The sequence below is a fragment of the Macaca fascicularis genome, chromosome 16 (assembly GCF_037993035.2).
Source record: "Macaca fascicularis isolate 582-1 chromosome 16, T2T-MFA8v1.1".
NCBI classification, from domain to species: Eukaryota; Metazoa; Chordata; class Mammalia; order Primates; family Cercopithecidae; genus Macaca; species Macaca fascicularis.
In genome coordinates, this window is record NC_088390.1 from 39,128,336 (window position 1) to 39,152,596 (window position 24,261).

The 24,261-nt window shown below is 37.8% G+C and overlaps 1 protein-coding gene across 2 annotated transcripts in view; it reads right to left on the minus strand.

Annotated features, from left to right (window-relative positions):
- The window catches only part of MYO1D (myosin ID), a 377,798-nt gene that overhangs the window by 254,178 nt on the left and 99,359 nt on the right, over positions 1–24,261 (minus strand). For both annotated transcript variants that reach the window (XM_005583409.4, XM_065532339.2), the window contains exons 4-11: positions 22,132–22,297; positions 19,079–19,132; positions 17,415–17,510; positions 13,938–14,054; positions 11,415–11,618; positions 7,078–7,223; positions 6,886–7,000; positions 2,112–2,282 (exon numbers count right to left, since the gene is read on the minus strand). In XM_005583409.4, coding sequence (XP_005583466.1) covers positions 2,112–2,282; positions 6,886–7,000; positions 7,078–7,223; positions 11,415–11,618; positions 13,938–14,054; positions 17,415–17,510; positions 19,079–19,132; positions 22,132–22,297 — 1,069 coding nt within the window. The remainder of the gene's footprint in view (positions 1–2,111; positions 2,283–6,885; positions 7,001–7,077; positions 7,224–11,414; positions 11,619–13,937; positions 14,055–17,414; positions 17,511–19,078; positions 19,133–22,131; positions 22,298–24,261) is intronic.

The following is a 24,261-nucleotide window of genomic DNA, read 5'->3' on the forward strand; positions in this document are numbered from 1 at the left end:
ACCTGAACATGTACCCCCCAGATCTAAAATAATATAAATAAATAAACAAATAAATAATCACTATCTCAGCACTTGTCTTAGGGATACCAAAAGAAAGAGCTACTTGGTCTAAAAGTTGGGAAACCTGGGCTCCCACAAATTTGAAAAAGAAAAAGAAAATCCTCTCCACAGATAAATTACTATTTAGCATTTCATGTCAAATCAGTAGCAAATACTGATGTAGTATGTATAGTTACTCTTACGAATGACATGGCTGGGCGTGGTGGCTCATGCCTGTTATCCCAGCACTTGGGAAGACCCGGAGGGACAAATGACCTGAGGTCAGGAGTTCAAGACAAGCCTGGCTAACATGGTGAAATCCCATCTCTACAAAAACACAAAAATTAGCTGGGCATGATGGTGGGTGCCTGTAATCCCAGCTACTTGGCAGGCTGAGGCAGGAGAATCGCTTGAACTTGGGAGGCGGAGGTTGCAATGAGCCAAGATGGCGCCATGCACTCCAGCCTGGGCGACAGAGTGAGACTCCATCTCAAAAGAAAAAAAAAAAAAAGGAATGGCATTATATTTCAAAATATTTGGTTGACACATTTAATTCAGGTATATAAATGGCCAAGGTAGAAGGTATCAAAATGAGGTAGATTTGATTTCTCATGTGAGACTCATAGCTAATTTAAATGAAAATTTAAATAAGATTTATTTGATATGATTGGGAAAAATTCAATTCAACTTTACAAACACTGATTGAATGTCTACCATCTGGTAGGCACAGTGCTAAGTGAGTCTCCAAAACCTGAACTGTGATTATAAAGGGCATTTATAAACTTTCCCTCAAAGATAGGATATTTGCCCATGTAATCATGCCATCTTTAAAAACATCACTCTAAATTATTTAGGTGACTTCTAACTTGGCTCAGTGCTCTGCCCCCAGCACCTAGGATTGCACCTGGAAGATGAGAAACACATATTAGGTATTTGTGGTGTAAATGGGAAATGACTGAAGCAGTCCTAACCCAAAATCCTAATATGAAAGAGCAGACTGTAGTATCTGAAAGCCAACTTGTAGTAGGGTTACAATCAATCCTCAGTAACAGACCAAGGAGAATATTTTAGAAAAAACTGGCCTAAAATCAATATCAGCTAGTAATCTATTTCTTGACGATTTGGGCTTTAGCTAGTTAACTGTAGAATTTCCCTGTTCTGATTACATAATTTCAAAGGAGACGAAGTTAGAAAATAGACTTTATTCACACTAAAAAATGGCAGTGTCATAGATTTATATGGAACTGTGGAGAGGCAGAAATGTTTGCCCCCTTTTTCTATGGATGTGAAGGAGCAGGGGCCTGTTTTCCCTTTAGCATATGGTTACTAGACAAGACTATGTGCAGGGAAGTCTCAGGGGTGATGATGATGTCTTCCTCTTCTAACACGAATTTCTTGAACAAACACTATGCAAATGGAATATTCCATGCAAATGATATGTCCATATCAGCACAAAGGTCTGATAATCACAACTGCCACCAATTACTACAGATATGTGATCTGTTTATGACATTTTTAGATCGTGAAAAATGGAGAGTTAAAAGGATACCCATTTATTTAATGAATAAGTTTCTTTGTAATAACTAGAATTACAACTAGAATCTCTCTGTTTTCAAGAAAGTCATATGGTCTGAAGAAGTACGGCAGAGTACACAACACATTTTGTTACTGAGGATTACAGTATAAAGTCAAGGACAAAAGCTATTTTCCATGCCAGAATTATCAGATGCAGGAGTAAAACTCTAGCACATGAGCAAGGCCTCTACATCTATTGGTTATAAATGACATCATGCTTTCTAAAGAATCATGCTCATTTTTCCTATTTCTACGAAATTGTATAGTCTGGAGCTCCCTCTCCTGGATTAACATGATTTTATCAATTTCTTCATACTATAAACCAGAGAGGCAGAATTTATCCACAGCAATAAATCATTTAATGGATGTTTGTGACTTTTCTTTCTTATAAAAGGGGACATTCTTTTAACCCAACAAATAAAGTCATTTAACTCCATCAAACAATAAGGAGAATCTCACAGATAAAAGGGAGAAGAAGGTATCATTAAACACATTACCTTTCGGCTGGAAAAATGGCCATGTTTGCCTAATTTACTGTTAAGTGCTTCAAGAAACATTTCATCAGTGACTTTGCCGACATTCATGCAAGCGTCATCGAGGATTGCAATGATCCCTTTGTGCTGCTGCTCCACAAGGTCAACAATGATCTGATTGTTGAAGTAGTCAATCTGTAGGACACAGCAAGGAGGCAATTCTGAAGAGAACAGTGACCAGGCCAGGTTAAACCCTGGTACCCCCATTTGTATCAGGAGTTTAGATAAAACTACTTTAGTGTCAATGTGTGAGTGACATTAAAGAAGTCTTACACTAAAACGAGTACGCGTTCTAACAGAGATTTATTTTTAAATTTCTTTGTTAACTTTCTATCATGAAATACATTGTCTGAGATTAGTATAGCCCAAGGCAAAGATAATAAGGTAGACACCATTTCTGCCATTACAAACTCATTTTAATCCTGCCTCCAGATCCCACACCCAACCCTACTCCTTCATACCAATCTGCCTGCCATTAATCATAAGGTCCACCTTCCACAAAGGGCCAACAAATAACCTTAAAGTATTATCTGATATACTACTTGATAATAAAGTTAAGGTACTACACAAAACTTGCATTTTTATAAAAGCAGGGTACAAGTTAAATGTTTAGTTTTAGAAATTTTGTGCAGTATGTTCATAATGATGGCTGTGGTTGCCACAAACTGCCTCGTTTACCTTTAAATACTCTTAATGTGTCATGCATGCAGATGGAAGGGGTGGAACTGTGCACTAAAGTGGGGTCTTTAACTGAAGTGTTTGGCAGAGTTGCCTTCTACTTGCCAGTTCAAAAGTTCTGTTTTCATATAGAATATATATACTAAAAAATTTCAGTCTGTTAAACAGCCTTACTCTGATTCAGCCTCTTCAGATACTCTTGTGCTGTGCAGCAGTGGCTCTATGTGTAAATGCTATGCACTGAGGGTACACAAAAATATCAATATTATGTGTACAGAGTAATGCCTCATACCAATCAGATGTCCATTTGTTATTGTGTTTGTTAACAACCCTTTATCTCTTAGTGTTAAATAAACTCCACTTAAAACGGAAAAAAAAGAACTTGCATTTTTAGTTACATGACCTTGAATGACTAAACTCCAAAAGAGCATTTCTTTCAGTTTCCCCAAAGTTAAAAAGATTATTCAAAATTCTATTGAATTTTGACATTTTTCTAGGCATAATATAAAGAATTTAATTCTGAATAAATAAGTATCTATAAAAGATAAGAAAAAGCTTTTCCTTTACTTCCACAAGCGGAATGAAGTTATACATAACTTCTGGCTTTTCAGCAACTCTATATATACAAGGTTTGTCCAACAATCCTCTGCCACACCTGTTTATTCTGATAGCCTGCAATGCACCTATCACCACACACAGAGGGCACACAAAGGTCCAACTCAGGCAAGCTGCACGTCGCAACGAGGGGCAGCTTATGATCACACAGTTTAATCTGGTGTGTTGCTATGTCCCATCTTATGCAGGAGTTACCTAAACTGATCGTTGTCTCCATTACCTTCTGTAAGGTCTACATACTCATAATAGACCACTCAAGTAACTCATGTATTCCCATTTCATGCTTTAAAATCCAAGGATTTATGCCAGCTATTTGTATGTGGCTTTTAGCTCCATTTCTAGTCTTGCATATTCTCTTCTGTATCTTATGGACTGAAACCTGTAAAGTGGGTAGTTTTTACTTTGTTTTCTATACTTTTCTGATTTGTCTAAATTAAAGTTTCTCAATTAGGAGGAATTTTGCCCACCAGGGGACATTTGGCAATGTCAGGAGACATTTCTAGTCAAAATGGGGTAGCGGTGCTACTTGCATTTGGTGGGTAGAGGCCAGGGATGCTGCTAAACATCCTACAATGCATAGAACAGCCTCTACAACAAAGAATTATCTGGCATAAAATTTCAGTGGTACTGAGGTGAAGCAATGTAAGTCTAAATATTTACTTTCATTATGGGCATTTATTACATTTCTAATTAGGGAGAAAAGTTATTTCTATCTTTGCAAAAAAATCCTAATACTACTCAAAAAGCAGGAGCTCTATATTAATAGTTGACATCTTAGACTTTGGGACTATGAAATTAAAGACCAAGTCTTTTGTTCCAGGGACAAAAGAATTACCTTCCCTAAAATTCCAATTACATTACTAAAAGCTATTGGTCTCCGCTAGTAACTTTCAGTTTGTAAGTTTAATACTGCTTCAAACATTGCTTAAACCAGTAGTTTTCAAACTAAGGTCTTCCAGCAACTTGGCATTCCCATGAGGTTTGCTAAGCGATACCAGGAGCCAGAAGAGTTGTGATGGGGTAGTTTAGGGACACAGGGCTCTGGCCTCTCGTCCATACTCCAGATAAAACAGCTTTGTGCTTGAGTGTCAAGTTCTCAATAGTTAAAATGATTTGCAAACTACAGCATCAAAAGCTTCTAAAAGTGAATGTATCAGAGAGATAACCAGACATTATGAACCTCCTGGTGGAAGTTCACACACAATCTATGAAATGGGCTGTGGAAACTGACCCTGAATCCAGTCAAGACTCTAGATCTAACAACCAATATACAGGACATGCAAGAAACAGAAAAACATATTAAATGGCACCTGAGGGATGCAATTAGCAAAATCCAGACTGTGGGAAACTCCACAACAAATGACTCATTCTCTTCAACACAAGATTGCAAAGAGAGATCATTCAAAGAAAAAAAGAAAGATTAAGGAGAAAATCTATAGATATGCAAGAGACCTATCAATCAATCATAATGTAAGAAACTTATTTGGATTGAAATTTAAACTGCAAAACAACAATCAGAAGATAACTGAGGAAATATGAAACATGTATATGACTGGACATTTTATGATATCAAGGAATTTTTGTTAATGTTTTAGGTATGATAATGGTATCGTGATTACGGTTTTTGTAAAACTCTTTTAGAGAAATACATGGAAATATTTACTGAATAGATATCCAATTGAATAGATGAAATAATGTGATATCTGAAATTTGTTTCAAAATAATCTGGGAGTAGGTGGGTATAATACAGATGGCATAAGACTGGCAATCTACTGGTAAATGTTAAAGCTAGGTGATGGGTATATAGGGTTTACTGTACTGTAGTCTCTCTTCTTAATGTGTGTTTAAAATTTTCCGTAATAAAATATCTTTTAAAAAGAATCACTACGTTTACAAGTTTGGGGTTTTACCCAGAACAGAGATTCTAATTGTGGGGGGATCTGGCATGTAGTGAGTAACTGTTACTTTGGGGTTACCCTTCTGCTCCCTCTAGGACAAATATTTCTTGGTTTATTTAGCTAAAATTTTTGCATTTTGGGATTCTTGATTCTTTTTGAGATGTTTGGAATAGTCTACTGCATTACTTACTCTGTTGTCAATTATGCCTATGAAATTTGATATTCTGATTGTTAAAGGATATTTTTGACTAGTACCTTGGAATCACATCCGAATAACAAGTTTTATGATTACATTTGGTATTAAAAATCCAAGCTTCAGTTATATTGTGTATTATACAACAGTTTCATTCTTAGAAAGCTTCATATACACTTAATTGAACTGAATTAAATTTTAATTGTATTAAGAGAGTTCACTATTTAAATCAAGCTATAGATAATTCTTATATAAAGTAACTCTTTGGTTTATTTGCAAATAGGTAAAATTTATGCCAATATACTTGAGCAACTTTTTTATAGTATTCTAACGTTTAACACATGATGGAAGGCAAAGATACAATTTTGAGGCAGGCAAGCTATTTGTTATATCATTGTCTCTTTATTTCAGAATGAGAGGAAATAGAAAATAGAAAGGTAGGAAGGAAGACAAAAGTCATTTAAATATAGTATTTCAAATAATTTTTTGCTGCTATTATATTGGATAACAAAAAACAAATATTGGCTTTATTTTTATTCTCTGGCAAGAGGATGAACAATCTTATAAACTCAAACTATGGAAACTTAAAAGTTTTTGTATCTTTCAAGTTCATTTTCAAAATTGCTTAAAAATACAAGTTTACAAGAAAAATTACTATGTCTCATTTCTATCATAAGCAGAAGGTCTTATCATAGGAAATTTAAAAACCGAACAAGTCATGCCTTTTAGCTATGATCTCTGTGGTTTGCACCATGGACCCATTATACTTTCCAGCTATATCTTACTAGGTTAGTTTGCCTCTGACAAATACAAAAGTCCCCAAAGATTGATGAGAGTAGAGGTGATGACTGAAGTGTAATACACAAGAAAATGGAGATGAAAGTAACACAAGTGTTTTAATGCCCAGGTTTCAGAGAATATAAACAACATTAACTGAAGATAATAAAATACCATATAGTCTACAAAGTAGAAGAGGAGAAAAAGGAGGAAAAAGGGAAGAAGAAACTAGATTCTGAAGCAAAGTTCAGCCAATTTAAGGTAAAACTTAATAAAGTATGCTAAACTCTAATAGACAGATATGAACCAGAAAGCCCACGTGGTATCAGTCATAAAGTGAAAACAGGTTTACTGGTTCTAACTCAGGATATTCTGGGCACCAACAAGGGAGTCTATCAAATTATAGCAATCCCACCTAAAAATGATGAAATTAATTGTATTTACATATCCCAAAAAGGAAAGCTAAGGTTCAGATGTTTCAAGTACCCCCAAAAGATCAAGAAATACCTAAAATAAAATTTGACGTTATCAATAATATAAGAAACACATAAAGGCATTTTCTGTTGAGTCCACTCACGTGTTTCCAGGGGATCCCTTCCCGCTGGTATTCCTCTTGTTCTTGCTTCAGAACCAGCTGAATAAATAGCTGCTGCAGTTTCTCATTGCAATAATTGATGCAGAATTGTTCAAAACTACAAGAAAAGGAATAAATTAGGTTTCAACAAATAGAAAATAGGCAACAAGGTTTTAAGTATGTTTTCCAGTTTACCTGTTGTTGTCAAAGATTTCAAAGCCATAGATATCCAAGACACCAATAACAGTGTTTTTCCCATGGACTGTGGTGTCATAGTTCTTGACCTCAATAATATCATTGATGCGAGTAACGATCCAACAAAAAAGGCGCTCATATATTGCCTGCAAGGAAAATAGCATCATAAATGCTTGCCCATTTGGGAATGAGTCCTCTGTTTGGATTTGTGATCAATTTTAAATTCCTTTCCCCCTTCTCACTGTTTAGCATAGCCATTACTAGCCTCAGCAGAACAGTTGAAAATGTAGACTGTCCATTTAAAAAAAACCCAAACTACATGATGTATGCAAAACTAAAGTAAATAGCTTGTATTTTTAAAAGATTATTACTGGTCATTACACCAATTCCAACGACACCCTCCAAGCATGTTTCCCTGCCCAGCTATATCAATAGTTTGCCTGATTCCTTGAATAAGCCAGTTCATTGCTTTATTATTAATTTCATCAATTATAAAGAGTTGAGAACCAGTGAGTTAATATCTATGATCTACTAAAGCTATATGAATTCTAAAAATATAAATATTGATTTCTAATGCTAAATGAAGATCTGAGCCAAAGATCAAGGGTTGAAATTCCTTGAGAATCAAACACATCCAATGCACAAGAACACACACACTAAGCCACACACGGACAAAGGCACCACATGCTAACACACATTCACATCCCGATACACGTGTACTCTGCAATGTCACATCATTAGAAAACTTTCTTTAACGTATCCTGCCTGCTACCCACTCTCTTCACCCATATCCATTACCTCCCCTTTACTCTTCAATCCACTCCAGTCTCCTCTTATATCCTATTACTCCATTGAAATGGCTCATCAAAGACTCCCAGCACCTTTACATAGATACTTTCTTGTACCTCATACGGACATTTTGCTCTGTCACTCAGCATCACTCAACCTAGGTTTTCACTGCCTTCTTGCAATACTCTTCTCTTTTTGGATAACAGTCTTTCTGACTTTTACTACTTGTTCACTGGATGTTCCTTTTTGGTGACCTTTGGTAGTCTCCTCCTCTATCTGACTTCTAAAAGTTGGAGTTCTTCTTGGTCCTCTTCTCTTCACTCTCTAGCACCTTCTAACTCATCTCACCCAGGATTAAATAATACGAATATGACTCCTAAAGGTGTTATCCAAATCTAGACCCAGAGAACAGTCTCTGAGCTCCTGACTCACAAGTTTGACCGTCTACCTGACACTGACTCTTCGATATCTCACAGCCATCTCAAACTCAAAGAACTCTTGATCTTTCCTCCTCCAACAACTGTTCCTATCCTACTTTTAGCCACAAATAAATAGCACCACTTAGAAATTCACTCATTTATTCAACAAATATTTGCTGAATACTTATTACATATAGTTTGTTAGAGATACAGGTCTAGGCAAACACAAATATGGTCTCAATCTCCAAGAAACTTAGGGAACAGAGTGAAGGAAAAAATTATTCTGTCTCTCTCACTTGCCCCCCACTTCGCAGACACATATCCACACTAAAGGAGAGGTACATGGGGTCTTAGGGGAATTTAATCTATGCAGTGCTCAGGGAGGTTAGGGAAGGCCTCTCTGGGAAAGTGATACTTGACCTGAGACCAGAAGGATGAGTAAGAGGCAGCCAGGCAAGAGAGTAGAGAAGAGCAGTCCAAGCAGAGGGAACAGATGTGCACAGGCCCTGTGACTGGAAGGAGAAAGGGATCAGGATAATCTGTGAGGACTGAGAGAAGACTAATACGCTAGGCTGAAGAAAGGGGGGCTGGGTATGGTAAGAAATGAGGCGGGAGAGGTGGGCTGGAGCCAGACCATGTTAAAGTATTATCCTTGCTTCTCTCATTCTCCACATAATAGGTCCTATGGATTTTATTTTCTCAACACAGTCCATTTCAAATCCTCGTCCTCTCCCCATTTGTACTTCCACCTTTCTGGTCCAAGCTGCCCTCATCTCTTTCCTGGATTAACATAATATCCCCTTAATTGGCCTCTTTGCTTCCATTCTTACTCTAGCCCTCATAACATTCTCCATACTAAAGCCAGAATGATCATTTTAAAAATGCAAACTTGCCAGGTGCAGTGGCTCACGCCTGTAATCCCAGCACTCTGGGAGGCCAAGGTGGGCAGATCACCTGAGGTCAGGAATTTGAGACCAGCCTGGCCAACATGAGACCCCATCTCTACTAAAAATACAAAAATTAGCCAGGCATGGTGGTGGGTGCCTGTAATCCCAGCTACTCAGTAGGCTGAGGCAGGAGAACTGCTTGAACCCAGGAGGTGGAGGTTGCAGTGAGCTGAGATTGTACCACTGCATTTAAGCCTGGGTGACAGAGCAAGACACCATCTCAAAAAAAAAAAAAAAAAGGTCGGGCGTGGTGGCTCACGCCTGTAATCCCAGCACTTTGGGAGGCCGAGGTGGGCAGATCACAAAGTCAGGAGATTGAGACCATCCTGGCCAACACAGTGAAACCCCGTCTCTACCAAAAATACAAAAAATTAGCTGGGCGTGGTGGCGGGCGCCTATAGTTCCAGCTACTTGGGAGGCTGAGGCAGGAGAATGGCATGAACCCGGGAGGCAGAGCTTGCAGTGAGCTGAGATCGTGCCACTGCACTCCAGCCAAAAAAAAAAAAAAAAAGCAAACTTGAGTCATTGCCCCTCCTTAAAGTCCTCCCTATTGCTCTCCATTGCACTTAGGAAAAATTCAAATTCCCCCAAGACTAACTTACAAGAGTAAAAAATGAAATAGACAGTAAACTAATCAACTAGTAAAACAACAACAAAAGTTAGACATGAGAAAATACAATGCTTGCCACACAGATAAATAGACAAAGGGTTAAAGTTTATGATATGCTAAGATAGAAATTGACAATAAAAAAATAACAGCTCCAAAGAAAAATGTACAAAAGATATACCCAGGCATTTCTTAGAATATGTTTAAATACTCTACAAAAATATAAGACGCTCAAATACACTAGTAATGAAATAAAAGTAACAATAAAATATTACCATGCAATCATAAAATCAGTAAAAATGAAGTTTAAAATAAGTATATGGCAGGTGTGGTGGCTCACGCCTGTAATCCCAGCACTTTGAGAGGTCGAGGCAGGTAGATTGCTTGAGGTCAGGAGTCTGAGACCAGCCTGGTCAACATGGTGAAACTCTGTCTCTACTAAGAATACAAAAATTAGCTAGGTGTGGTGGCACACTCCTGTAATCCCAGCTACTTGGGAGGCTGAGACAGGAGAATCACTTGAACCTGGCAGGTGGAGGTTGCAGTGAGCCAAGATTGTGCCACTGCACTCCAGCCTAGATGACAGAGCAAGACTCCATCTCAAAAAATAAAAATAAAATAAGTATACCCTTTGACCTGGCAAGACTACTCCTGGGAATCCATTAAACTGAAACAAAAGCACTAGTGTGTAAGCATAGATGTATAAAGACGTGCAGCACTGCTTGCAGTTGCAAAAAAGGGAAGCAAAGTGGATGACTTAAAAGGAAGATGGTTAAATAAATTGTAGTACTATCACTGCAGGCTTGGTACACAGACCTGGAGGACATTATGCTAAGTGAAATAAGTCAGGCACAAAAAGACAAATATTGTGTGATCTCACCTCTATGCAATCTGAAAAAGTCAAACTCATAGAAGCAGAGAATAGAATGGTGATTACCAGAGGATAGAGGACGGGGGTGGATGCAGAAAGTGTGAGACATTAGTCAAACGGTAAAGTTTCAGTTAGACAGGAAGAATAACTTCTGGTGATCCACCGCAAAGCAGGGTGACTGTTGTTAACAATAATATTAATAATGTTTCAAATTGCTAAGAGTGGATTTTAAATGCTCTCATTACAAATAAATAAGTGAGGTAAGAGGTATGCTAATTAGCCTGATCGGATCATTCCATAATGTGTACATGTCCTGAAATATCCCATTGTACCCATAAACATATACAATTATTATCAATTAAAAATAAATAAAACTTAAAAAAAATGGATCAGAGCTCAGTCAGTTGACTCTGGCGACGTATTATTGAGTGAGAGAAGCAGCACAGGAGGCCATGAGAGGAGCTGTGCACACGAAGCCCTCATGAGCACCGCCCCCAGTCAGCTTCCACTCTTCTCAGAACCTTTTCTGGCAGTGATGCTTACATCTGGGAGTTTTACTGAGGCTTCAATGGCCAAAAAGTATCATTATGGTTTCCAAAAGCCTTAACCCTCTTTCAAGAATGTCTGAATACACGCTCACAGGATTTCACTCGAATTCCCACTGTGATCAACACCAGGTGACAGAGGGTCAGTTACACTCTCACCTTGGCAAAGGCGTCTCTGCCGTAGCTGGCCTCTTGTTCTGTGTGCTGCTTGTCGATGATGTCACGGCCTGTAGCCACGGTCCGGTAAAGAAGGGCTTTCTCAACCATGTCTGTCTTAGTAGACAGCAATTCTGCTATGATAGATACCACTTTGCCATTCTCAATAAGAGGCGTGTCACCATCTACTACAAATTTTAAATTTCCCTGTATCAAAAGTGAAAAAAAATAACACATTATGAAACATTATGTCAAGGATATATTTGCCAATACAAAATATAATTCAGGTGACCTTGTTTGTACCTATTTTCCTAAATACATTACACATCTCAACATATAAAAACAGAGTTTCATCTACTTTTTCCCTTTCTCTACTCATTTATCTTTTTGTTTTCAATGATGTTTTTGATAGAAGTTTTACATTTTTATGTAATCAAAGCTATGAATCTTATGCCTTAAGATCTCTCTTTCTTTGGTGTCAGACCATTCCTACTCCAAAGGGTTTATGAGCATTTGATGTTTTCTTCTAATGCTTTTATAGTTTTTTTTTTCCTTAAGTTTTTTATTTTATTTTATTAATTTTTTTTTTTTTTGAGACAGAGTCTTGCTCTCTTGCCCAGGCTAGAGTGCAAGTGGTGTGATCTTGGCTCAATGCAAGCTCTGCCCTCCGGGTTCACACCATTCTCCTGCCTCAGCCTCCCAAATAGCTGGGACTACAGGAGCCCACTACCACACCCAGCTAATTTTTTGTATTTTTAGTAGAGACGGGGTTTCACCCTGTTAGCTAGGATAGTCTCGACCTCCTGACTTTGTGATCTGCCCACCTCGGCCTCCCAAAGTGCTGGGATTACAGGCGTGAGCCACCGCGCCCGGCCTTTTTCCTTAAACTTTTTAATCCATCCACAATTTATTTTGGTATACGGTGTCAAGTAAGAATCTAACTCTATTTTTCACATGGTTATTAGTTGCTCTAACAGGATTTATTGAACAGTCTAGCTTTTTCTGATTTAAAATGTCTCTTTTTTTTTGAGACAGGGTCTGTGACCCAGGCTGGGATGCAGTGGTGCATTACGGCTCACTGCAGCCTCAATGTCCCAGGCTTAAGCAATCCTTCCACTCCCAGCCCCTCCAAATAGCTGAGACTACAGATGCGTGCCACCACGCCTGGCTAATTTTTGTATTTTTTGTATAGATGGGGTTTTGCCATGTTGCCCAGGCTGGTCTTGGAACTCCTGGGCTCAAGCAATCTATCAACCTCAAACTTTCCAAAGTGCTGGGATTATAGGTGTGAGCAACCCTGCCCAGCTGAAATGTCACCTTTTTAATATGTTAAATTTCCTCAAGTGTTTGAGTCTACTTATATTCCACTCATCCAATAAGCAATACATACTTATTAACCATCTACCAAATGTCCAGCACATTAACCAACTTATATTCCACTCATCCAATAAGCAATACATACTTATTAACCATCTACCAAATGTCCAGCACATTAACCAATCAGTTGATTAATCTGTTCATCTGGTGCTGAATTTGTGCAAAGAGTTATAAAGTACTACAGCTGTCACTATCATTTTAAGTTTGGTAGAACTAGTCATGTTCTCTCTCTTCCCTCACCCTACCCTACATGACGCTTCTTTAATATACTTTACTTGATCTTTTTCCAGAAAATTCTAGAATCAATAGGTCAAGTTAAAAACAAAATAAAATTTCTGTTTGGATTCTGAAAGGGATTGCTGCACTGTATTTAAAAACTAATTCAAACAGATGAGACAATTTATAATACTAAAGTCTTCCTAGTCAGGAATATTTATTGTTTATATTGCTATATAGTATTTTTCATAAAGATCCTGTACATTTCTGATTCATTTATAGTTAAATCTTGCTATATTAAAAGTAATTTTTATTCCAGATTTGAATCCATGTTGTCATTCATATTGTAAGATTATATGTTCAGTGTATTTTAAATATCTCTAATTACATAAATGTTAATGAAAGAAATCTGACACACAGTTCTTTGCTTCTAAGTTTGGTGTGGTATAGTGGGATACAAGTGGCCTATGAATCTGCCAAAGTGGTCTATGGTGTCGGCTCTGGGATGAGCTGGCTGTGCCTTTGAGGCAGTCATGACCCATCAGGGCCATTTCCCAACCTGTAAAATGAGACGATCAAAAATCCAATTCTGATAACCTATGATTCTATGTTTCAAACGCCACTAGAAATGTATACCACTAGTAGTCACATCACTGCTGAATTATTTTATCCTTAAAATTAACCAATTCAAAGTTTGACAATACCAGTAAAGACAATTAACTGAAGTCGTTGTCTCCAACCCTATAGTGGCTTGGAAAATGCCTCATAATATTATAAAATGATGGCAAGAATCACAGACACAGTAATTTCTTAAAACATGTACAAAATTTTCTCTGAATACGTTTTAAATCTACAGGGAAAAAACAAAGTTTTCTGAGAAAGCATCCTGTTCTCAGCAGAAGACAATACATTCTGAGAGGTGTCCCTACTCACCAAGTGCAGAATAGTAGCCAAAATCTTATACACTGTTTGGATCTCCTCAGGTTTGAAGCCAATGACTTTCATGGCATCAGCAACAACTTTGAATTCGGCAGCATCATTGATAGAACACTGGGGATGAAAATGAAAACCTTAGGTTACAGATATTTCATATGAGCGTTAAAATTCAACAATTAAAAAACTTACTTTAAGTTATACCAAGGTTTTGCCTTCGTAGTAAATCACTTGAGGGGATGTTGAGTCTCCAGAGAAAATAAAAATGATTTCAGGAGTTGCAACATTATTTAGCACGTACAAAGCCCACTTGTGTGTGAAAGTCATCACCTAAAATAAGCACTGTGCCCTTTTCTGGAACCTTCAGTGAGGGAGCAAGTCCTGAGCTGGCTCAGACAAGCTGATCCCCACTCCATGATCAGTGAAGGCAACAGTATGGAATGTGAGATCACAAATGGAAGTGCTGAATATGGGAGCCTCCAAGATACATGCTTGGCTACTGTTTGTGGCTCTTTGTTCCACAATCGTCTTGTTTAGGCTGGCAATGACACTTCACTCTCATATAATCAGGCGGTTTATTTTCCAGGTGAGGCAAGGTGGGCCCTCAAAAGCAAAACAGCCAGCCTCAGTCATTCAGTAAGCTATTAAATAGTCTGGAACTAGAACTTCATTCTTTCACTCACTTGATACGTATTTCGCAAGTCAGCTCTACTAACTGGTACAGGTAGCTCAGAGATGAATCACCTACCCTTTTAGAGGTGTGGCCATCACACTGGAAATACAAGTGCATAAACAGAAATTCACAATAAAGCAATAGTAAATGCTTATATTAGTTTTACCACAGCAGCAGCCACAGAGGCTTGACCAATCCTTTCCTCAGTAAGTTTCTCCTCTTGTTTGGATACAGAGACCTGGCCTGATGCTCACTTGTTGAGGAAGGGCCCTGGAAGGGGACCTCTCTGCCTGGTGAGTACAAGTTCCTCTAGTGTCCAGGAGACAACCAGACCAGCCCCTCCTCCTCCTAGGTTTTTGCTTTTTCCTTGGGCAAGATACTCAACCTCAGTGAACCTCAATTTCCTCAGAAATAAAATAGGCATAACATATATCTTACAGGGTGGTTGTCGGAATTGAATAAAGATTTATGTAAAGCACCTCCCTAGTACCAGCACATTAAAAAAAAAAAAACACTCAGCAGTATCAGATATTACTATTATTATAAACTGCAACCATGTTGAAATCAGAAAGTAACTGGATAAAATCTAAATGTCCTACTGTGGGGAACTGTTGGCTGCTTACCTAACAGTCATCCTCTACCCTCATTTATTTCTTGCTGATCGAACCCTGATTTGTTTACTCCTAAGTGTGCATGCCCTTTGTGACTGGCATCCACCTAGCTTCAAGAGGTAAATCTTCACTGGTCTAAACTCATCAGAGCGATCTTATTTCCCTTACCAAAATGGCTGGTTAGCCACAGGCATGGGATGCCATTCTGATCAATACAACACGAGGGAAAGTGTTTACAGGGGATGAGTGGAGGAGGGTTCTGGGGAGGTTTCCCTCGCTTATAAAAGGACATCAGCCATGAACATCTCCTTTGCATGTGACTCCTGGAACTTCTGATGACATTTTGGGACTACAAGGAAAACCAGCCTAAGAGGACAAAGCTGTCCACTGAGTGTGGCAGAGTTGTAAGTTGGGGAAACAACCAAAAAAATACCCGGGTCCCTAACAACATCGTTAAAGCAATGGATTAACTAATTCTGGAACTGTCCCATCTCAGGGTTTCCTGTTATGCTAGATAATTTTCTTACTGTTTTTGGAGATTTTAATTGGGTCTTCTCTTACCTGCAACCCCAAATATCTTAATTGTATATGATTCCTGCATTTTAGGACTGGTTAAGATACAGACAGTACAATACTCAATAGTTATAAAAATTATTATATTAATTTATATTTGTTTGCATGGAAAGATTATAATAAAAACAGGTTTATTTAATCAGGATTTATTGTATGATTCCATTTATAAATATAGACACAAACCATTATCAATAATCATCTCTGTATGGTAAGATTTAGTGTATTTTTGTTTCCTTTTGGTTCATATTTTAGGTTTTGACTATGATCATTTATTACTTCTTTGTTTTTCTTAGGAAGCAAAAAAAAAAGGTGGGGAAAGCAGACATGGAAATTTTTGATAAAAAGGGAATCTAAGCTAAATTTAATCTAGAAAAAAGGCTATTAATTTAATATTTGCTTTCTGTGGGGACTCTACATGACTTGGTCAAAAGTAACTTAGTCAATAAGACAATTTGACTGAAAATAAACATTCCCAGTCACTGGCTTTCCGGGAGTTGACTTTACAATTCTTTACACATCTTGAAGTGCCTCTGGCTAGTTCTCAGAGAGCTGGAGTGTGGCCCTCTATTGTTTTTTGTTTTTAATTCATTTTCAGTCAAACATGCCTGCTCTCAGATGACTGTAAAAGTAAAGTTGTTGTAACCTAAATGTCAAATAATGGAAAATTAATTGCAGAAACCAAAATATCATTAATTTCTATGCACAGCAATAAAAATACAACTAAACCAATAATGCAGGTATAATTAGTTTATTTTAATAAAATTTTTAAAGAAATATCTCCCATGTCTTAGATCTTTTTCCTTTACAGTTTCTTTTATTTCTCCCCCAACTATGAAAGCAATAGATTTTTTAATATAGAATTTTTTAAATAAGGAAAAACAGAACACAAACATCCATAATCTCACCCATCCAGAATAAATAATTAATACTGTGATCTATATCCTGCCATATCTTATTATATGCATTTATATACCTTCCCTCCTATGAAACAGGATAATAGTGTAACTATTATCAACAAACTATTATTAGAATTAGTTGTAAAATTACTAGCAGAAAATGAACTAGAAATAAAAGAGCAAAAATATGCCTGCATATAAGTGTATGCAAGTGCTTGTATGCAAGAAAAGAGAAAAAATGGAAAAACTTGAAAGTTGAATAGAAATGCCTCAAAGGCCACAAAACTATTTCTAGGGTGCATCAAAATCAATATTCGAACAGTGAATGGAGAATCAAAGTGCATTTTAATTTTGTCTTACTAACTTGCCTTTGGCCAAATCATACGGAATCTTCTCAGGAGGTAGGCTTCCTAGTCCTATCAATATTTTTATAGTGTCAAAATAAAAGGAATAGGGATAGGATTAGAAATTAAAATACAACATTGAACATAGGAAAAAACTTCTTTCCCGTCAGATGGTGATAAAATATCGCAATTGATTTTAAGCAAAGTTGTTGATTCAAAAATGTGCTGAATCTCTGTCCTTGAGAATTTAAAAAATAGAAGAGAATAAAAGAGATGCTTATTGGCCTAAAGGCAGCAGGCTTGACCAGATGATTATTGAATGTCTCTTCCAATTCTTTGATTGATTTATATCTGAGCAATCTCAAAGAGGAAATTCTCACCTTTAATTGAGCTCCCACATGAATATAGTTGTAGGATGAAAGGGATTTCTGGAGATGTAGAGAGCGCAGTATCTGCTCTGAACCTCCTTGGAGTAGCTGAAAAATATTTAGTTAGAAATAAATTGGCCAGATGTACATTGTACCAAACGTGAACTTAGTGGTAATCTAGCTTTTATTCATTTTCTGGGCTTAATTCACTTATGTCTTCCTTTGTCTAGCTTTGAAGAAGTTTTGTTTGTTGGTTTATTTTTTTAAACCTTCAAGGTAAATGGGCTTCAATGTCATCAGTTACAGAGAATGTTATGCAGTCATAAAGAAAATTAATCTGAAAATATCTCATCTCATTTACAATATAACTGGCATCAAAGGTTCTTGCTTTGAATGCTGTCATTTGTAAAACAGGATCCTATGCTCTGTGGTGGTTGCTTGCTTAGCAGCCTCATTACAGACAGGATATAGTTCTGTCTCAGAATTTAGAGAAAGTCAATATTGCTACGGAAGTAAGAAGCATCAGCAGACAGTCATATGCTGAATCACACTGGAAACAAACAGCTTTTCCTCATCAATCAGTACCTCTCAGGAAAGGAGGACAGCTGGGGAACCATGATCGTACTGTTGGATAAACATAAATTTTAATACTTTCACCCAAGTGGGGAGAACACTGGGAAAAAGTTACAGGTTATTGAAATAAACAGAAGTCTTTTAAATTTGGTAGAAAAATAGCTTATTTAAAACATGGCAAATTGCCAACAGAACCATAAACACAATATTGATAGTGCTTTTATACAGAGCATGTTTTTGGAAGGTATTATGTTTATATTCTCTAAATTAAACTGTATGCTTTCATTTACTTAAAAAGTCTAATTATCAGATTTTAAAAATTGATTTTAAAATGAATATACCAGAACTTATATATACAAATTAGTGTCCATCAAAGCAGTTACCTAGAAGAAACTGAACTCGACTGAATCGCATTCAATTGTATTGTCACCATTCAATTACTTTCTGTTAGCCTTGATTTATATTACTTTGGGCTTTAAAAATTACAATAATGTATCATACTTGTTCTCTAAGTGTAAAGACTTGCCAACAGGAGGGCTATTTAAAAACTTTTGCTTTAGAATCTAAAGGCACTTTTGAAATACTCAAATTTTTTTCTAAACTTGATGATTAAAAAGGCAATTCTCCCTAAAAGTTATAAATCTGGATTGTTTTTTAAAACTAATCATATTGCTTTTAGTCTGTATGAGTGAAACAAACTGAATTTGTATTCTGATCTCTGGAACTCCCAAATATGGAAACAACAGCTTCAATTCAAACTAAAACAAAAATTAATTTAACATTTAGAATGTACCATTTCAAAAGCTTCCACAGTCATTAAAGTGTTATCTACACTGCAAGAAAATATGGCGGATGCTCACCCAAGGCAGTCATCTGGTTGGCTAAGCTCCTGCCAGCTGGGTGGAACAGTCATGCTCATCCAAGCTCTTAAGCACGTAGGGCAGGGGGTGTGGTGCATGCGTGTGTGCATGCGTGCATGCAAGACATGTTGTGGGGCCAATGGAGATGAGGGATGCATAGGACAGGGGAAAGCCCAAGACACAAATACTCATTTCCTGCACAACTGGGCAAATGATCAATTATCTGTATAACGGATTACTAACCTGATAGAAAGAATGAAAGCTTCTTTCTCCTGGCTGTTGCACAATCACTCGAGACTAAGAAAAAACAAATTAAAATGGTTAACCTGAAAATGTGCCCCTAAAATAAAACAGGAGCCACTTTTTTAGGGAACTGTCAGGCCTCTGAGCTCAAGCCTACACGTATACATTCAGATGGCCTGAAGCAACTGAAGAATCACAAAAGTAGTAAAAATAGCCGTTTCCTGCCTTAACTGATGACATTTGGTGCCGTGACTCGGATCGGGGACCTCCCTTGGGAGATCAATCCCCTGTCCTCCTGCTCTTTGCTCCGTGAGAAAGATCCACCTACAACCTCAGGTCCTCAGACCAACCAGCCCAAGGAACATCTCACCAATTTTAAATCGCGTAAGCGGCCTCTTTTTACTCTCTTCTCCAACCTCTCTCACTATCCCTCAACCTCTTTCTCCTTTCAGTCTTGGCGCTATCCTTCAATCTCTCCCTTCCCTTAATTTCAGTTCCTTTCCTTTTCTGGTAGAGACAGAGGAGACATGTTTTATCCGTGAACCCAAAACTCCAGCGCCGGTCACGGACTCGGGAAGACAGTCTTCCCTTGGTGTTGAATCACCGTGGGGATGCCTCCCTGATTATTCACCCACACTCCACTGGTGTCTGATCACCGCGGGGATGCCTGCTTTGATCCTTCACCTTGGTGGCAAGCACCACCTCCCCTGGGTGTCAAGTGCCACCCCCGTCCCCGCCACTGCCCATGTCTCTACCCTCTCTTTGCTCTAGGCTTGCCTCCTTCACTATGGACAACCTTCCACCCTCCATTCCTCCTTCTTCTCCCTTAGCCTGTGTTCTCAAGAACTTAAAACCTCTTCAACTCACACTTGACCTAAATCTAAACGCCTTATTTTCTTCTGCAATACCGCTTGACCCCAAAACAAACTCTACAGTGGTTCCAAATAGCCAGAAAATGGCACTTTTAATTTCTCCATCCTACAAGATCTAGATAATTCTTGTCATAAAATGGGCAAATGGTCTAAGATGCCTGACATCCAGGCATTCTTTTACACATCAGTCCCTCCCTAGTCTCTGCTCCCAATGCAACTCGTCCCAAATCTTTCTTCTTTCTCTCCTATCTGTTCCTTCAGTCTCCACCCCAAGCTCTGAGTCCTTTGAATCCTTTTCTATGGACCCATCTGGCCTTTCCCCTCCTCCCCAGGCTGCTCCTCACCAGTCTGAGCCAGGTCCCAATTCTTCCTCAGCCTCTGTTCCGCTATCCTATAATCCTTTTATCACCTCTCCCCTCCTCACACCCGGTCCAGCTTACAGTTTCGTTCCATGACTAGCCTTCCCACCTGCCCAACAATTTCCTCTTAAAGAGGTGGCTGGAGCTGAAGGCATAGTCAAGGTTAATGCTCCTTTTTCTTTATCCGACCTATCCCAAGTCAGTTAAATATCTTAAAGACCCCATGGATTATATACTAATCTAAGAATGAGTCTTCTCTATGGGGTTTCCCCTGCAATTCTTTGATAATTCTTTTTATTGCTTAAAACAGATGTCCCTAAAACTTTTTGAAGAATGAAACTACTTTGATTTTTTTAACCTGGAGCCTAAAGATGGAATTTGGTGGTTGGGGGTGGGATAAGGATTAGAAGTGGGGAGAATAGGAAGGAATGCTTAGGGAGGAATATTCTCAACATTCCTTTCCCCAGGGTCTGCTGGCATTTCAAAAAGCAATGCCTTATATCCTGTAATAAAAGTCAGTTGAGCAAGATCAATCCATAGGGACCTCTGCCTTAGATGGTTCCAAAAACACCGCTGTTAGGAGAGGGTTCAAAATATGAGTTCATTCAAAAGGACCCTTTTGATTGAATATGTATTATACATAAAGTGAATTCATGAAACATTTTGGAAAAAAGACTGATAATAATACCTGGCATTTCCTGTCCTTTTTCAACTGACTCTGATAATACATTTATTTCCTTAACAGTCCGACTACACTATAACAAACAAAAATAAAGATTATACTGCATTATATGGTCATAAAGGATGCTATGGCCTAATTGAGATAGGAAACCCTTAACTGAGAAAACCTATCAGCTTAGATCTGTGTAAATTCAAGGTGGAGACTTAATTTTATAAAGCACAAGCTTAACTGTAAAAATGAACTCTATGTATTCTCTTGCAGTCATGTCCACTGATAATCAAGATTAGTTAAGACACAACCAGCTGGGTGCAGCAGCTCATGCCTGTAATCCCAGCACTTTGGGGGACTGAGGCAGGAGAGCTGCTTGAGCCTAAGAGTTTGAGACCAGCCTGGGCAACACAGGGAGACCCCATCTCTACAAAATAAAAAAAAAATTAGCTGGGTATGGTGGCCCTTGCCTGTGGTCCCAGCTACTCAGGAGGCTGAGGTAGGAGGAACGCTTAAGCCCGGGAGGTTGAGGCTGCAGTGAGCCACGCTACTGCACTCCAGCCTGGATGACAGAGTGAGACCCTGTCTCAAAAAACACAAAACAAAACCAGACATAACCTCTCTGGTGGTCCCAAGAAGAGAATTCTAATTGGAATCCTCTAGAAATTGGGCCTATTTTAAGTTTTTACTGACCAAATAAGTTTGCTTCATAATTAGGATGTAAGACCACAAATTACATATATGTTACTATAAAGCAATGAACAAATAGAAACTAGAAGAAAATGAAATATCAAATTAATTAAAATTAAAATGTATAGAAGATGGTGATGTACAAAAAGACTAGAACTGATTAGTCTTAAGATTGATTTTTGGCTAAACCTTACCCAGAAGTTGGCACACACTCATACCTGTGCCCCCACCCATTCACACGCATAGCTAAATCTATCTACAAAGTCCACAACTTTTTCCAACTTGACATTGTAAGTGCTAAGAAGAGAAGACAAAAGAAGAATATCTTATCATAAAAAGCTAATCCAGAAGGGAGAATAGGATTTAAAGCTATTTTGAGTCAATAGAAGAAATTCTATAATTTGTTTAAACATTCAGCACTTAAAACATTACCCTCAGAAATTAAGATTAAGCACATTTTACCTTTTCCAGTAAGTAGTTATTGATATGCCCACCAATAGGGTCACCCTTGAAGTCAAAGTTGATATCCATGTATTTTCCAAACCTGCTGGAGTTGTCATTACGGTTGGTTTTGGCATTTCCAAAAGCTTCCAAAACACAGTTGGACTTAAGCAACATATTCTTCACTCTTTAACACAGATACACGAAAGTCATTATAAAAACTTATAGAGACTAGAATTTTTTAAAAACTGGATTTTGCTGAAACACATACAAATATTTATACAAAGATGCTGACCCCAGCATTGTTTGCAATATCAAAAAAACCCAAACAACTTAAATGTCCACCAACAGGGATAAAAATAAATTTTTGTTTCCCAATATAATGAAATACTATACAGGTGCTAAAAAGAATGAGGTACATCAATATGTACTCACATGGAAATGTCCAGCATATATTAATGAATATAAAATCAAGTTGTCAAACAACATGCATTGCAGGATCCTTGTGTGTCTATGTGTGTGTACACATGTATATGTGTGTGTGTGTGTGCATGCACATGTGCCAGCAAATGCTTAAAAATTGGAGGGATTGGCACACCTTACTATGGTTATCTAGACAGGAGACTGACGGAGTGGGCAAAGTAGGATTTCAGGGAACTTTTACGCCTTCAACTTAATTCTGTAATTTTTGTTTTTCCTTTTATAAATGTACATATTTTATCTACATAAAGAAAAATTTTTAAAAGATGTGTTCTGAAAAGGGAAAGAATAGGTGATACAGAAAATGATACAATTTTTAAGGCACTTGCTTATAAAACCTGGAATTGTGATATTTTATTGTACTTAGTTATACATCACAAATTTAATCTCCACTAGTTCAGAAATTGCTCATTATTTTGTTTGAAGCTGTATGGTACTTCTCCTTTGCACCAGTCATTTAATGCATTCTTTATTCGACGAATGCTAACTTTCTATACAGCAGTCCCTCCCAATGGATACATTTTAAACTTCATGCTATATCCTTGTTTTCATTCCACTGATAAAATTCCTCTTATACAGGCATACCTGCAGAAATAACTTTGGCCTCTGAAATGACTTGACGTGGCAGATCTCCTGTTACTCCCACTAATACTGGAGAGTTCAACCTTACCGCCTCATAAACAAAAGCATATTTTAAAAACATGTGTGCATAGGGAAACTGCTTGTGATAAGATATGTTTGTGAAAGACTAGTAAATTTATATATGCCTTACTCTACTATAGTAGGTGTAAAATTAATTTATTTCTCATCTAGTTGCTCTCCTGAGCTCCTAAGGAAATTAAGAAAACTTACACACATCCCTGTCCTTGTCAAACTAGATTGCAAAGTCAGAGTAACAAGCAGGAATGTGTTACAATTAAGAAAAATGCCTCTCCTGACCCAGCAATGCAGCCCAACGTGATGAAAAGAAGAAAGGGCACGCGGGGTAGTGAAGTGTAAGCGCTCTTCTTTTACACCAACCCAGTATCCTTTCTTCCTATTCATAAAACTGAAGATTGTGATGTGTAGATGAGGTGGGACTCTTTACTAAATTAGTACTGAGCTTTGAAGTAACCAATTAGGAAAACAGTTTCTCTCCTCAAAAAGGCTGTGCCACATAATTTGAGTCTTGTTGCTTGATAGCTATCACCCATTCATCCCTTACATATTTGTTAAGCAAATACTATGTGCCAGCTGCTCCCCTAAATGCTGGGCCCCAGACAGTAGAGACCAGCGTTATCACTCATCTTTCCGTGAACAACAGCACAGTATGGCATGAAATCCTTTTAGAAAATGAATCTTGTTCAGAAATTCCACTGTCAGTGGGTTCTGAATGTTGTAATGATGATGATGGAAAGGCATGGGTCTGCCTTCCAGAGTCCCACTTCTCTCAGAACACAGTTTTTTTAAAACCCTGGTATGGTGAAAAGAGCAAGGAACCTGTGAGAGCTTGAACAATAGAACCTACCAGTGTAAATTATAACAGCTCTGCTGACCACATTTAAGTCAACAGTAACAAACCAGGATGGGAACACTTTCAACTGCTTCAGAGTAATGATTCTTTTGGTCTCATAATTAGGTAAAGCTTACCATAGTAGTATTTTTCTACTAAAAACAAATCTAGAAATAGAT